Raw genomic sequence first — 13075 nt, 5'->3', positions numbered from 1 at the left:
CAGTCATGCGCTTCTTTAATTTGGGGGAAGGGGGCGGGGCGCACCGCGAACGAACCCGCCCCCCCTTTCGCGGCCGTAATAAGAGTTACTGGATGCGGACGGAGGGCGCAACCGCTCGCCTCGTTCATTCCCTGCAACACGCGCCTCAGGCCTCCTTCCCTGCCCCGTAAGCCGAGCGAAGCTCTCCTCCTCCCACTGTGGCTCGTGTGCGCAGGCAGGCGGCTGCCGGCCGGCTCGCTGGCTTTCGCCTCCCCCCCCCCGCTCCCCTATCGCATGCGCGCTCTGCGATTGGACGGTTGTTTTTTCTTCCCCTCCCTACTCCAGCTCGTCGCCCCGCTTGTACTCACCTGATTGGCTGACGCGCACGCGCGGGCTCCGCGCCCCCTCCCCCCGTCCCCCTCAGGGGTAGGGGTTGGAGTAGCTCCTGGCCGAGGCCCGGCAGTCGCTTGGCATCCCTCGAGGGATTCGCAGCTGGCCGTGGCCGTTGAGCGTCGTCGCGATGGAGCTGCCGCGCTTACTGTGGCCGTGGTAGTACTACTGTGGCCGTGGGAATATGGCCGCGCCGCTGCCCGCGGCTGCCGCCTGGCTCCTGGCCGGGCCGGGGGGAGGCGGCGAGAGGGAGACGCGGGTCGCGCTGCGGTCGCCGCTGCTGCTGCCGCTGCTGCTGGGCATCCTCCTCAGCCGCTGCCTGGGAGAGCAGCCGCCGCGCGCCGCCTCCGCTTCAGCCGCCGCCGCCGCCGCCGCCGCCGCCGCCGCCTCCTTACTGCCCGGCGCCTCCGACTCTGAGGAGACGGTGATCATCGGGCTGCGGCTGGAGGACACGAACGACGTGTCGTTCATGGAGAAGGGCGTGCTGCGAGTGAGCGAGAGGAGCCGGGTCAAGCTGCGGGTCTACGGGCAGAACATCAACAACGAGACCTGGTCCCGCATCGCCTTCACCGAGCATGTCCGGTGGAGGGATGGCGAAGGCAGGCGGCCGCCGGCGGAGCAAGAGGACGGCCCGGCCCCCGTGGGCTCTTCCTCCCCGGCCCCGCAACGCTGCGGCATCCGCACCTCGGACATCATCATCCGGCCGCACATCACCCTCAACCGCCGCACCTCGGGGGTCATCGAGATCGATATCAAGCCGTTGCGAAAAACGGAGAAGAGCAAGTGCTATTACCTGTGCACCTCCGTGTCCTCCCCGGCTATCCTGGGGGGGCCAGGGAGCTCGGCCGGGGGCAGCGGTGGGGGAGGGAGCATCATTGGCCCCGATGGCGGCCCGTGGACCGAGACCACCTGGATCTACCACGATGGTGAGGATACCAGGATGATTGTGGGAGAGGAGAAGAAATTCTTGTTGCCCTTCTGGCTTCAGGTGATCTTCATCTCCCTCTTACTGTGCCTCTCTGGCATGTTCAGTGGACTCAACCTGGGACTTATGGCCCTCGACCCTATGGAGTTGCGTATTGTGCAGAACTGTGGGACAGAAAAAGAGAAGAATTATGCTAAGCGTATTGAGCCTGTGCGCCGCCAGGGGAATTACTTGCTCTGCTCCCTGCTGTTGGGCAATGTATTGGTCAACACCACTCTGACCATCCTGCTTGATGATATTGCTGGTTCTGGACTGGTGGCCGTGGTGGCCTCCACTATCGGTATCGTCATCTTCGGTGAGATTGTGCCGCAAGCTATTTGTTCCCGGCACGGCCTTGCCGTAGGCGCCAACACCATCTTCCTCACCAAGTTTTTCATGATGATGACCTTCCCGGCCTCTTACCCAGTCAGCAAGCTTCTAGACTGTGTCTTAGGGCAGGAGATAGGTACTGTCTACAACCGTGAGAAACTACTTGAAATGTTGAGGGTTACTGACCCCTACAATGACCTAGTTAAGGAGGAGCTGAATATAATTCAAGGGGCGCTGGAACTGCGCACAAAGACAGTGGAGGATGTAATGACTCCACTACGGGACTGCTTCATGATTACTGCTGAGGCTGTGCTCGATTTCAACACTATGTCTGAAATCATGGAAAGTGGTTATACCCGTATTCCTGTATTCGAAGGGGAACGCTCCAACATTGTGGACCTCCTTTTTGTCAAGGACTTGGCCTTTGTGGATCCTGATGACTGCACTCCGCTCAAGACCATAACCCGTTTCTATAACCACCCGCTGCACTTTGTCTTCAATGACACCAAGCTTGACGCCATGCTTGAGGAATTCAAAAAAGGTGGGATGGTGGTGGTTGGTGATGGGAGTGGGGAAGATGAATGCAAAAAGGAGCTTTAAGGGCTGGAATTTTTTTTAATTTTATTTTTTTTAAAGAAATGAGAACAGAGATTCTTGGGATGCTGAATATTACTCAAAACAAATTTGATGCTTGCATGGTGCAATTGTAGAATAGCAAACAGTTTCTTTCGCCCTCACTTCCCCCCTGGTAATAATAGGGTTTCATCTACTGCCCTATTCATTTTTGAGCCTGCCCACTTTGTTGAGTATTATTATATTACTAAAGAGGTGATTTAACATTTTTTCAGCAGACAATGTGTATAAGCATATGATATGGAATCCTTGCTCCCTCCTCTATGCATCGTTCTTACTTACCTTGTTACATACGGTATATTTTATGTGTCCACACTTTGTTTTTTTATATGTACATCTCACTTTTCTGAAAAAGTGTCTCTCATGACACAAAAGTAGTTTTATGGACCAAAGTCACGTGTTTGTGTAAAAAAGAGCATGTACAAATATGTAAGCACAAGATAATGGATCACAAGATTTGTAGCAGTGTTCTTGGCTTACCATTCATGGTTTGTCTGAGAGATACGTATGACGAGTTCATATTTGTTGTAACACTAGGAGCTATGGCTTAGCTCTGGGTACTGTGGCAGCAGGAGAATCTGGGGAGGAGTGAAGCAGCTGTGATTTTTTTGGTGAGTAGCTGCATGGTTGCACATTCATGCTTAGCCATGGTTGGCTTAGTATTACGTGCAAACTGAGCCTTTGAATAACTCTAAAACTGAGTTCTGTGTTTAAAGCTAAGTGAAGTATTATTTATAGATAGTTAAGAATTAATTTTGAACTAAAGTTGTCACATGTTACAAGATTCTTACCTGGAAGACATTTGTGTGGGAATCAATATAAAGGCTGGATGAAGATTATAACATGTGGTCTAGATTGGTGCTTTTCACTCCTTATACACATACTGAGAAGCTGCAATTGGTTGTGTTCTCCCACTTTCACACCCTGCGAATTTGGACTAAAAACGTGTACAATGAGGTCACATTATGATCAATGTGTAGGTTTTCCATTAGGTCTTGCACAGAAGTGTCTTTTGTATGATAATTCTCCCGTAACGTGAAGTGGTCCTTCAGTGAAGGCTACACTGTAAAATATTATTGGTATTTACAGTCACTCTGTGTTTCCTACTACTGGTACATACATGGTAAGTGCTGACTCTAATCATGAACACTTAATGGGCAGCTTGGACCATATGAGTTCTATGATTTCTGAATTCTGCAATATAGCTCCTTTAGTCTTACGATGATTAGAAAAAACACTTAGAAAACTCTCTTACTCTAATTATCTGTTTCTCAAGTTCAATAAGCAAGGGCACAAAGGCTTATCTTTGATGATTACCCATCAGTTGTGGAACTCCTCACTGCAGACTTAACCAAGCATGAGCACCCTTTGGAAAAACTGTAACGATCCACCTGTTTGAGCTTGTCTTTAGCATCAGATATATTGGGAAGGTATAGCAAAAGATGCGCTTGTTCTGTTTCATTCATTCATTCATTCATTCATTCATTTTTTTTGTTAAGCACCCTGAGCCTTCAAGTTGGAGCAGTCTAGAAATCTAAAGAAACAAATTACAGTGGTACCTCATGTTAAGTACTTAATTCGTTCCGGAGGTCCGTACTTAACCTGAAACTGTACTTAACCTGAAGCGCCACTTTAGCTAATTGGGCCTCCTGCTGCTGCCGCGCCGCTGAAGCACAATTTCTCTTCTCATCCTGAAGCAAAGTACTTAACCTGAAGCATTATTTCTGGGTTAGCAGAGTTTGTAACCTGAAGCATATGTAACCTGAGGTACCACTGTATTGATTAAAAGTCCACAGATCAAATTTAGTGATCTGTGGCCCAGTGGACCATCTTTAAGAGTTGCATTTGTTATACAGCTGGGCAAACAGATTACTGCTAGTGTTAACCTTTTCTCAAGGTAATTCCTGCACTGTGACTGAACTTTTGCACTCAGTTTCTGATTGGTAGACAGTAAACTCTGCTAGTTAAATTACACAGCACTATCTTGCAAGGCTTGCAGGAGAGGTTAATAATAATAATAAAGGTTTCTATGCTTGAAGCAACAGAAAGAGCAGGCAAGTAGTAGGTCCCTTGTGTGAAGATTGAGAAATGCTATTGAGTGACAGAGAGAAGATGGAACCACTCAACATCTACTTTGCTTCTGTCTCCATCTAAAAGTAAAGCAGTGCCCAGCCTGATGATAACAGAATAAAGGATGCAAGGGAGGAAGCTGAAGCCCAAGATAGGAAAAGAGGTGGTAAGGAAACACCTGGTTATTTTAAATGAATTCAGATCTCCAGGGTCAAATGAGCTGCTCCCAAGGTACTAAAGGAACTTGTGGGTGTAATCTCAGAGCCTCTATAATTTCTTCAGAATTGTTGGAGAACAAGTGAGGTCCCTGCGGACTGGAGGTGGGCAAATGTTGTCCCCATCTTCTAAAAGGGAGAAAAAAGAAGACCCAGGTAACTTCTGACCCGTGAGCTTGACATCAATACCGGGAAAGTTCCTAGAACAGATATTGAAACAGCCTGTGAACACTTAGAAAAAGATGTTGTGGTTACTAAAACCCAGTGTGGTTTTCTCAAAAACAAGTCATGCAGACAAATTTTTTTTTTTTTATAGAGTTGCAAATTTGTTGGATCAGGAGAATGCTGTGGACATAGCTTATCTTGATTTCAGTAAGGCTTTTGACAAAGTCTCCCATGATAATTTTGAACAGAAACTGTGGACTGGACAAGATAACTGTTAGGTGATTTTGTAGCTGGTTGACTGACTGAACTGATTGAAGAGTGCTCACTAACGGTTCCTTATCATCCTGGAAAAAAGTGACAAGGGGGTGCTACAGAGTTCTGTCCTGGGCCTGTTGTTGTTTAACATTTTTATAAACCAATTGGGTGAAGGTATTGAGGGGATGCTCATACAATTTGCAGATGACACCAAACTGGGAGGGGTAGGCAATGCCGCTGAAGACAGAATTGGGATTCTAGATAACCTTAACAGATTGGCGAACTGGGCCCAAACTACGAAAATGAAATTCAAAAGGGACAAGTGTAAGGTTCTGCACTTAGACAGGAAGAACCAGCTGCACAAATATAATATGGGGGGCACCTGGCTTGCCAGTAGTACATGTGAAAAGGATCTACGGGTCTTAGTGGACATTGGTCCACAGTGGCAAAAAAGATGATCAAAGGCACCAACCCTTATGAGGAACGGTTGAGGGAACTCTGTATCTTTAGCCCGGTAAAGAGGAGACTGAGAGAAGATATGGTAGCCATCTTCAAATATCTAAGGGGCTGCCACATGGATGATGGAGCAAGCTTCTTTTCTCCTCCAGAGGCTAGGACCCGAATCAATGGATTTGAGTTATGAGAAAGGAGATTCTGAAATAACTTTCTGACAGTAAGAGCTATTCAGCAGTAGAACAGACTTCCTAAGCAGGTGGTGGACTCTCCTTCCTTGGAGGCTTTAAAGCAGAGTTTGGATGGCCATCTGTCTTGTATGATGTAGTTGAGATATTTTCATTTCATTTCATTTCAGGCTAGATGACCCTCAGAGTCCCTTCCAACTCTACAATTCTATGATTCTATCTAATCAGCACACTTAACATTTTGTTCTAAGCCTTAGTTTTTCCATTTAATAATAACCCATGTTTGAGTTGACTATAAGTTCTGAAATATTTTGATTCACACAAATTAATGAGAGACCTTAATGGTTAAATCCGTTTACATGCCTGCTGTATCTTTATGTATTTTAGGTAACCATTTTCTAAAGAAGGTGAAAATGAAAAGGTAACCTAGGATGTTTTATGGTCACCTGAATTATAACTTCTGAGCAGTACATTTGGGCAGATTGAATGATAAATTATGAATTCTGAAGCTATTTCTTTTTACTATGGCTTTCCCATTTTTATAGCAAAAGCTTCCATTTCTACAATGTCACTAAAAGCAACAAGAACAAGAGGACTATGATGGAAAAACCCAAAATGGAATAATTTAAAATGTAACTAAAGCAAATGCTTGTTTTCCAGCCCTGTTGTAGTAGATGCTTTTAGGCTGCAATCCTATATCAATTTACCTGAGAGTATGGCCAGCAGCAATAAAACTGTTAGCACATTTGCAAAGCTAAACACGGTCTGATATGGTTTCAGACTGGATGGGGGAACCACTTGTTGAGATACCTTCATTGCAGGAGATTGGACTAGGTAACCCTTGGGGTACCTTCCAACTCTGCAATTCTATGATTTTATGAACTCAATAGCTTATTCCCAACCAGCCATGCATAAAATCACAGGGTTATAAGAATGTAAGCCACGTTGAACACTGCATGACTGATTTCTGAGTAAAAATGTATAGGCTTGCTTTTAGTGGTAGTGTAGAAGTGAAATACGGTCATACCTTGGAAGTCAAACGGAATCCGTTCTGGAAGTCCGTTTGACTTCCAAAACGTTCAGAAACCAAAGTACAGCTTCTGATTGGCTGCAGGAAGCTACTGCAGCCAATTGGAAGCTACGGAAGCCCTGTTGGACGTTTGGCTTCCAAAAATAGTTCGCAAACTGGAACAGTCACTTTGCGGCGTTCGGGAGCCAAAATGTTCAAGAACTAAGCTGTTCAAAAACCAAGGTACGACTGTATGTTGCTATGAAAATGCTGGTACTATATTAAAGGTTTCTTTGTAGTAATCTGCAAGTCTGTCTAAATAATGATTTGTACACATTTGTTTTGATTGGAGATGGGAACCTGCCTTGATCTGATCTGGTGTGTTTGAGAGAGAACTACTCTGAAAAGCTGTAGTAAGGGCCTTATTCCATTGTAAAACAAAGCCTTCTTGAATCTGGTAGGTTAGTAGTGTGGTATTGTATGGAGGGAGCCCATGCCAAAATTGTTCAGGATATGATTTAAGTCATTGTTTCCACATAACTTCCAGACCTTTTATGGGAACCATAGATGTTCCTGGTTATTGCACCAAAATGTACTTGGACTTGTGTATTAACATACCTAATTTTTGCTATTGTATCTGTATTATAGCAACTGTATTTCTTCATTAGTGATGCCTTATTAGCTTTGAGCTAGTTGGTTGAGCAATAGTTCTCTGATATATACTCTCTTTGTAAAATAGCAAATTCCCTTTACTATTTTATCCCAACATGTTAATCAGGTATCATGATCTCCCCCCAACAGTAGAAATATGCTGATGTCTATACTTTCCCCCACTTCAAATTATTTGAGGAATACAGAGTGTTGGGCTGGCCCTGCAGGGTAGATTTTGGAAATGATGAAAGGGCACATTTTGATTTTGATCAGACTGGAAAGTTTAATCAGACTGCAAGTTTAACATTCAGTGCTTCAAGGATTAATAATAAGAGCCATTTAAAAGTACATTAAAAACTGATTGACATTTAGAGTTGCTGAGTATGTGACCCTGACTCGTTCGAAAAGATGAATTACTGTCTTTGTACTTTACAGCCTGAGGCTGTGGTGTTGCTTTAACTCTAATAATTTGACTGTAACTTGATGTATTTTCATGGTAGGAGATAAAATGTCACAAAAGCCCTACATTGCACATTCTGTCCATTTACCGTATTTTTCGGCCCATAGGACGCACCGGCCCATAGAACGCACCAAGTTTTTTTGGGGGGAAAATAAAGGAAAAAAAAATTATTTCCCCCCCCCCAGGCACTTGTGGGGCTGGCAGCGGGGAAAAGCGCTCTTCTCCCCGCTGCCAGCCTTCAGACCAGGTCTGAGGACAGCGGGAAGACGCGCTGCACCTCCCAGCTGTCCCCGGAGCTTGCGGGGCAGGCAGCGGGGAGAAGCGCTCTTCTCCCCGCCGCCCGCCTGCAGACCAGGTCCGGGGACAGCGGGATGGCAGCGTTCTGCCTCCCCGCTGTCCCCCGACCTTGTGGGGCTGGCGCTGCGGCTCTCCTGAAGCCTGGAGAGCGAGAGGGGTCGGTGCGCACCGATCGCTCTCGCTCTCCAGGCTTCAGCGAAAGCCTGCATTCGCCCCATAGGACGCACACACATTTCCCCTTCATTTTTGGAGAGGAAAAAGTGTGTCCTATAGGGCGAAAAATACGGTAGTCTATCCACTACCCGGAAGCTCCATGCATTGCCCATTGAAAGCCTTTCTCCCTGGCTTTGAACCCTTAACAGAGATAGGAAACATAGAATCATAGAATTGTAGAGTTGGAAGGGATCCCAAGGGTCATCTAGTCCAACTTCAATGCGTCTTTCAAAACTTTTCTCTGCTGGGTTTTGTTTCCCCTCTCTGATTCTATGTGATGCTCTGGCAGAGGTGCAGAAAATGATCCTTCAGAAAGGATAGAATAAAGACCATTGCCTTGGTTTGAACTTCTTTTTTGTTGTGTCTTCTACAGGAAGAACTGTGGACATGGGTTATTAGGTTATTAGCACCCTGTAACACCCTACATAATGCGGCCATAGGACTAAGTTCTGTGTAAATAGCTTAGTTTTATCTCTAGAAAGAAGCTAGGTGTGTTCATTTGCAAAAAGCTGAGTGACTTGGCTTAAGGTCGACAGCATGGAGTGCATAAAAGCTTTGGTTTGGAAAGAAACTTGTGGGCAGTTCTTTGCTTGCCTCTCTTCCAATTGACAAGTGTGTTTTTAATGATTCTGTTTGCTTGAGCCTTGGCTAAAACCGCTGGCATTCCTTCTTGTCGTTTTTCTTCACTGGCTGTTCTCAGCATGTATGATCCTAAATCCAAAGCCTTCTATTTCTAGCTTACTGCAAGAATTCAGCTTGAAAATGCCTTGTGTTGTGACACTAATATTGTAAAGCTGGCACACTTAGCACAGATTGTTCATTGTACAGCAGCTTTCCCAGTGCCCTTTACAGCCCTACAGTTCAGGAGTTTCTGTGAGTTATTCCTTATCTGCTACAATAGTAGACCTGGAGAAGTTGAGTTTTGCTTCTTGTTCTTTTTAAAATCCTTCTGTTTGCTACTGTATTACACTACAAGATTGCTGAGTTTGAATTAATAACCTGTTTCACAGAAAATGCGCCTGCATCATTCTGCTTTCGTGATCATTTGAGTGCACTAAAGTTTCTTTTCTTTTGAGCTCTGCTCAGATCTGGTCAGAGTAGTTTCAAGACTTAAATGTTTATAAAGTTGTGTGATGGCAGAGAATGTTAGTGTAGATTACTGACATTCCCATGTCTGTGTTTTGTCTAAGGTGTTGGCCTTTGAAGAAATGGTACCTGTTGGTTGCTCAGAAAACGTGCTTTCATTGGATGTACCGTAACTATTATTGGATGGGTTCCCTGTTTCTCAGTTTTTTCATGTTGTAGGAGAAGTGAGTTTCTTGATCCTCCTGTGCCTCTGTTAATCTTGGAGTTCAGCTATGGAAACTATTTAAATTCATCGGTTTCTTATTTTGGTGTGTGTTAGTTATTGCAAACTGTGTTCTTGTTTACACATTTAATTTATTCTCTGTCTTTGTGTTGTGGTTTCTGCATGGTGAGGTGCATTCATCTTAATCAAACTAAGTTTTCCATTTTGTAATTTATCTGTTTCATGAACAAGAAAGCATACCAATTGTTTCAACAGCCAGTTAGCATTTTGCTTTGTAAATAGAGCCTTGCCCATTAGCATGATCTAAAACCTTTTGTTATGCTGTGTGCATACCTTTTATACTTCAAAATAGCAGATCAATTCTTCTGGTTCTGGAGAAAAAGTGTTGTAGTTGCGGGAGCCACCAATTCCAAACCCCTGCTGACTCCTTTGGCTTAAAAAAAGAGAAAAGATTCTTTCTCATTGACCCCAGTGGAAAGAAGCATTAGTATGCCAGGTTCAGGCTGGTGTGTACTTTTTCTCCATTCTTGGGGAGCTTTGAGGGTGGGCTTTGGGCCTAACATGCCTTTGGTATGCCTCATTTAACCCTTTACAGTTATTGTGAGGAGCTTCCAGGCTATTGGTTTAATTCGGCCTGACATGGCTTCCAATTTGGCCTGTGAGACCATTTTCTCCCAAACCCATGTCCACTTGTCCCACACTTGATGTCATATGTGCTGCCATATGTGGAGCTGATAAGAATGGAGTAACAACGGGACAACTGTTGAAGCACCAATGGCAGAAGAAAGCAAGCTGTGAAGATTCTGCAGCTACAAGAGGAGCCCCCTGAGAGTGAACTTCTCACTTTTCCAGCAAAGGGGAAGAACCACAGCATTCTGTTGTCCCTGGGATGCCTTCTAATGGACTGTAGGATTTATTCCTTAGTGATCAGGGAGATAATTATGAAACAAATTAATTATTTCAGTTCTCTCTCTAGCTGTGTAAATACACTAAATAGGATCACTTACATGAAGACAGACTTAGATGTACATAACTGCATTTTGGGCAAAATATTTCAAACTTTTCATAAGCAAAGACAGAGTAGCTGTACACAGTAGTATTTCTCTATGACACAGAATATAAATGTCCATGCTGTTTGGTTGATATGGTCACTTTTTAAAAAAATGGCTACAAAAATATAAAATGGCTACAAAAATATACTCTACTCTAGTTTATGATTTGTAGCTATTGTGTCTTGGACCTTGAAACCTGCATATCCCCAAGCTTTAATTTGGTGTATTTTGATTTGGGGGGGGGGTCATAATTCATTTTTAAGAAACTATAAATAAAGGTTGTATCTAAGTCCTGCTCAGAGTATACCCATTGAAATTAATGGATTTCAGTTAGTTGTACTTATTAATTCCAGTGAGTCTACCCTATGACTAACGTTGGATGCAGCCCATAGATTCTTGCATGGATGCTTGTATAAAATATGGGATCAATTTTTAACCAAGTTATTTTTAGACATGTTCTATTTAGATTCACTTACAAAACTTTTAAAAAGCTTTTTAAAAATCAGATTCAAATGTATATACCCAGTCTTGCTACATAGTATTATTTCAATATCTGCATACATTCTTCATACGAGAGCCAGTGTGGTGTAGTTGTTAAGAGCGGTAGTCTTGTAATCTGGGGAACCGGGTTCAAGTCTCCGCTCCTCCACATGCAGCTGCTGGGTGACCTTGGGCCAGTCACACTTCTTTGAAGTCTCTCAGCCCCACTCACCTCACAGAGTGTTTGTTGTGGGGGAGGAAGGGAAAGGAGAATGTTAGCCACTTTGAGACTCCTTAAAGGGAGTGAAAGGCGGGATATCAAATCCAAACTCTTCTTCTTCTTCTTCTTCTTGTTTATGAAGTGGTCTTGGACAAATTAATCTTCACCCTAACCTAGCCCTGCTTTGTGATATGAAATAAATATATACTGTAACCTACTTGAAGTAAGGCAGCATAAAGAAATCTTCCAGAACTTATTGGCCAAAGCTGTCTAGCAAATTTGAAGCTGAATTCTCCATACCTGAATCTAATATTCTTTTTGCTTCACCATATTGATCCTTTTCCTAGTTTGGAAGGCTTCCCTGGTAACCTTGATAGATTTTTTTCTCAATGGTCTTTGCAGTCTACTAAGTTCTTCTGGCTTTAAATATGATAGATGCTGTCAGTATCCTACTGGGCCACTTGCTATTGACAGCTTGGGACTAGGCTAGCTCTGGGAATGCCTTGCCTTGTATATCCCTGCCAGTTGCTTTGGTCCTTCTGAGAGGCACTCTTGGTGGTGCTGTTTGCTTCTGAGGTTTGTCTTATGTATACCAAAGCCAGGGCCTTTAGTGTGGTGGCATCTGCTCCTTTGGAAAGTGTTCCCAGGGAACATCAGGCAGGCATCTACAGTGCTGGAGTGGTATTCAACTAAATAGTTACCCTACTGCCACAACTTTTAGCTGTGCAACATAACTTACTCTCTCTTTTCTCTGTGTCCCTTCTAAAACAGCTCTAGAGGGTTGAGGAATTTGTAAAACAATCATATAAATAATCGTATTTTACATAATCAGTAAAATATTGTAAACATACCCATAAACATTAATATCAAAAGAGACTTACTGCTCTCTACTCATAACAATCAAGTTGCTGTAAAAATATTCACAGCAATTTGTTTTTACTGCCACTTGTTATACGTAATGAATATTTTACTATATATTACTGTGTATTTCATTTTTCATAGGTAATTTGACCACATCACTTGGGCATATTGGCTAAGATTCATGTGATTAATTAAGATTCATGTGATTAATTATTTGGTACTTCTTTAAACCACTGAGGAAGACCTCTGTAGTTTTGATATACTGGTATATTGTTTATCACAGGTTTGTTGGCCAGTTACTCATATGGATAGATAATTTTAGTCCATTTTAGTTTTAAAATGCCTACATTTATTTCTTCTTCAGATTTGAGTAATATATGTTCATACAATTTCTACTTGTGTCCTTGCCCTTGTAGTTTATGCTTTGCCTTGAATTTATTCTCCTTTGTTTTGGTTTGTGCATAGGCAGATATATTTCTACAAACAATCAGGTGCCTTAAACAGATGCTATGCTACTAGTGCAGTGACTCTTTCAAAAGATGACAGAGCAATTATGTCAAGGATGCCATTAAATTAATTACTTTTCACTTTAGCCCTGTCAGGCCTAGCCATAACAAGTAATATTTTGTATTGTTTTGCCTTGTAGTCTAATAAATGAGAAATGTCCAGTTTCTGCCATATAAGCAATTTCCTCTCCCTCACTTCCCCAACAGCATTTAGTCTCATGATATAATTTGATAGTTTACCAGACCTATAGAGAAGAATATTAATAAACCTCTTTTGAAGATTTGAGAGCTCTGTAAAAGGATTTATTGAAACTGAAGTATTTTTAACATTAATAAGCAGTTCCCCTGTGCTGAGATTGAGAAGCAGGTATAACT

General features: G+C 43.4%; 1 protein-coding gene across 3 annotated transcripts in view; it reads left to right on the top strand.

The window, feature by feature from the left end:
• The first annotated feature begins 337 nt into the window (after positions 1-337).
• Positions 338-13075, top strand: part of CNNM2 (cyclin and CBS domain divalent metal cation transport mediator 2) — a 117682-nt gene continuing 104944 nt past the window's right edge. Inside the window, exon 1 of one of the 3 annotated variants that reach the window (XM_081861699.1) lies at positions 338-2204. In XM_081861699.1, the coding sequence (XP_081717825.1) occupies positions 554-2204 (1651 nt within the window). In that variant the 5' untranslated portion in view covers positions 338-553. The remainder of the gene's footprint in view (positions 2205-13075) is intronic. The other 2 variants (XM_081861698.1, XM_081861697.1) reach the window with 2 other exon arrangements.

This window comes from Podarcis erhardii, assembly GCF_964252035.2.
Source record: "Podarcis erhardii genome assembly, chromosome: 5".
Classification (NCBI taxonomy): Eukaryota; Metazoa; Chordata; class Lepidosauria; order Squamata; family Lacertidae; genus Podarcis; species Podarcis erhardii.
The sequence above is the reverse complement of the archived record's forward strand: the minus strand, read 5'-3'. Positions and strand labels throughout refer to the sequence as shown.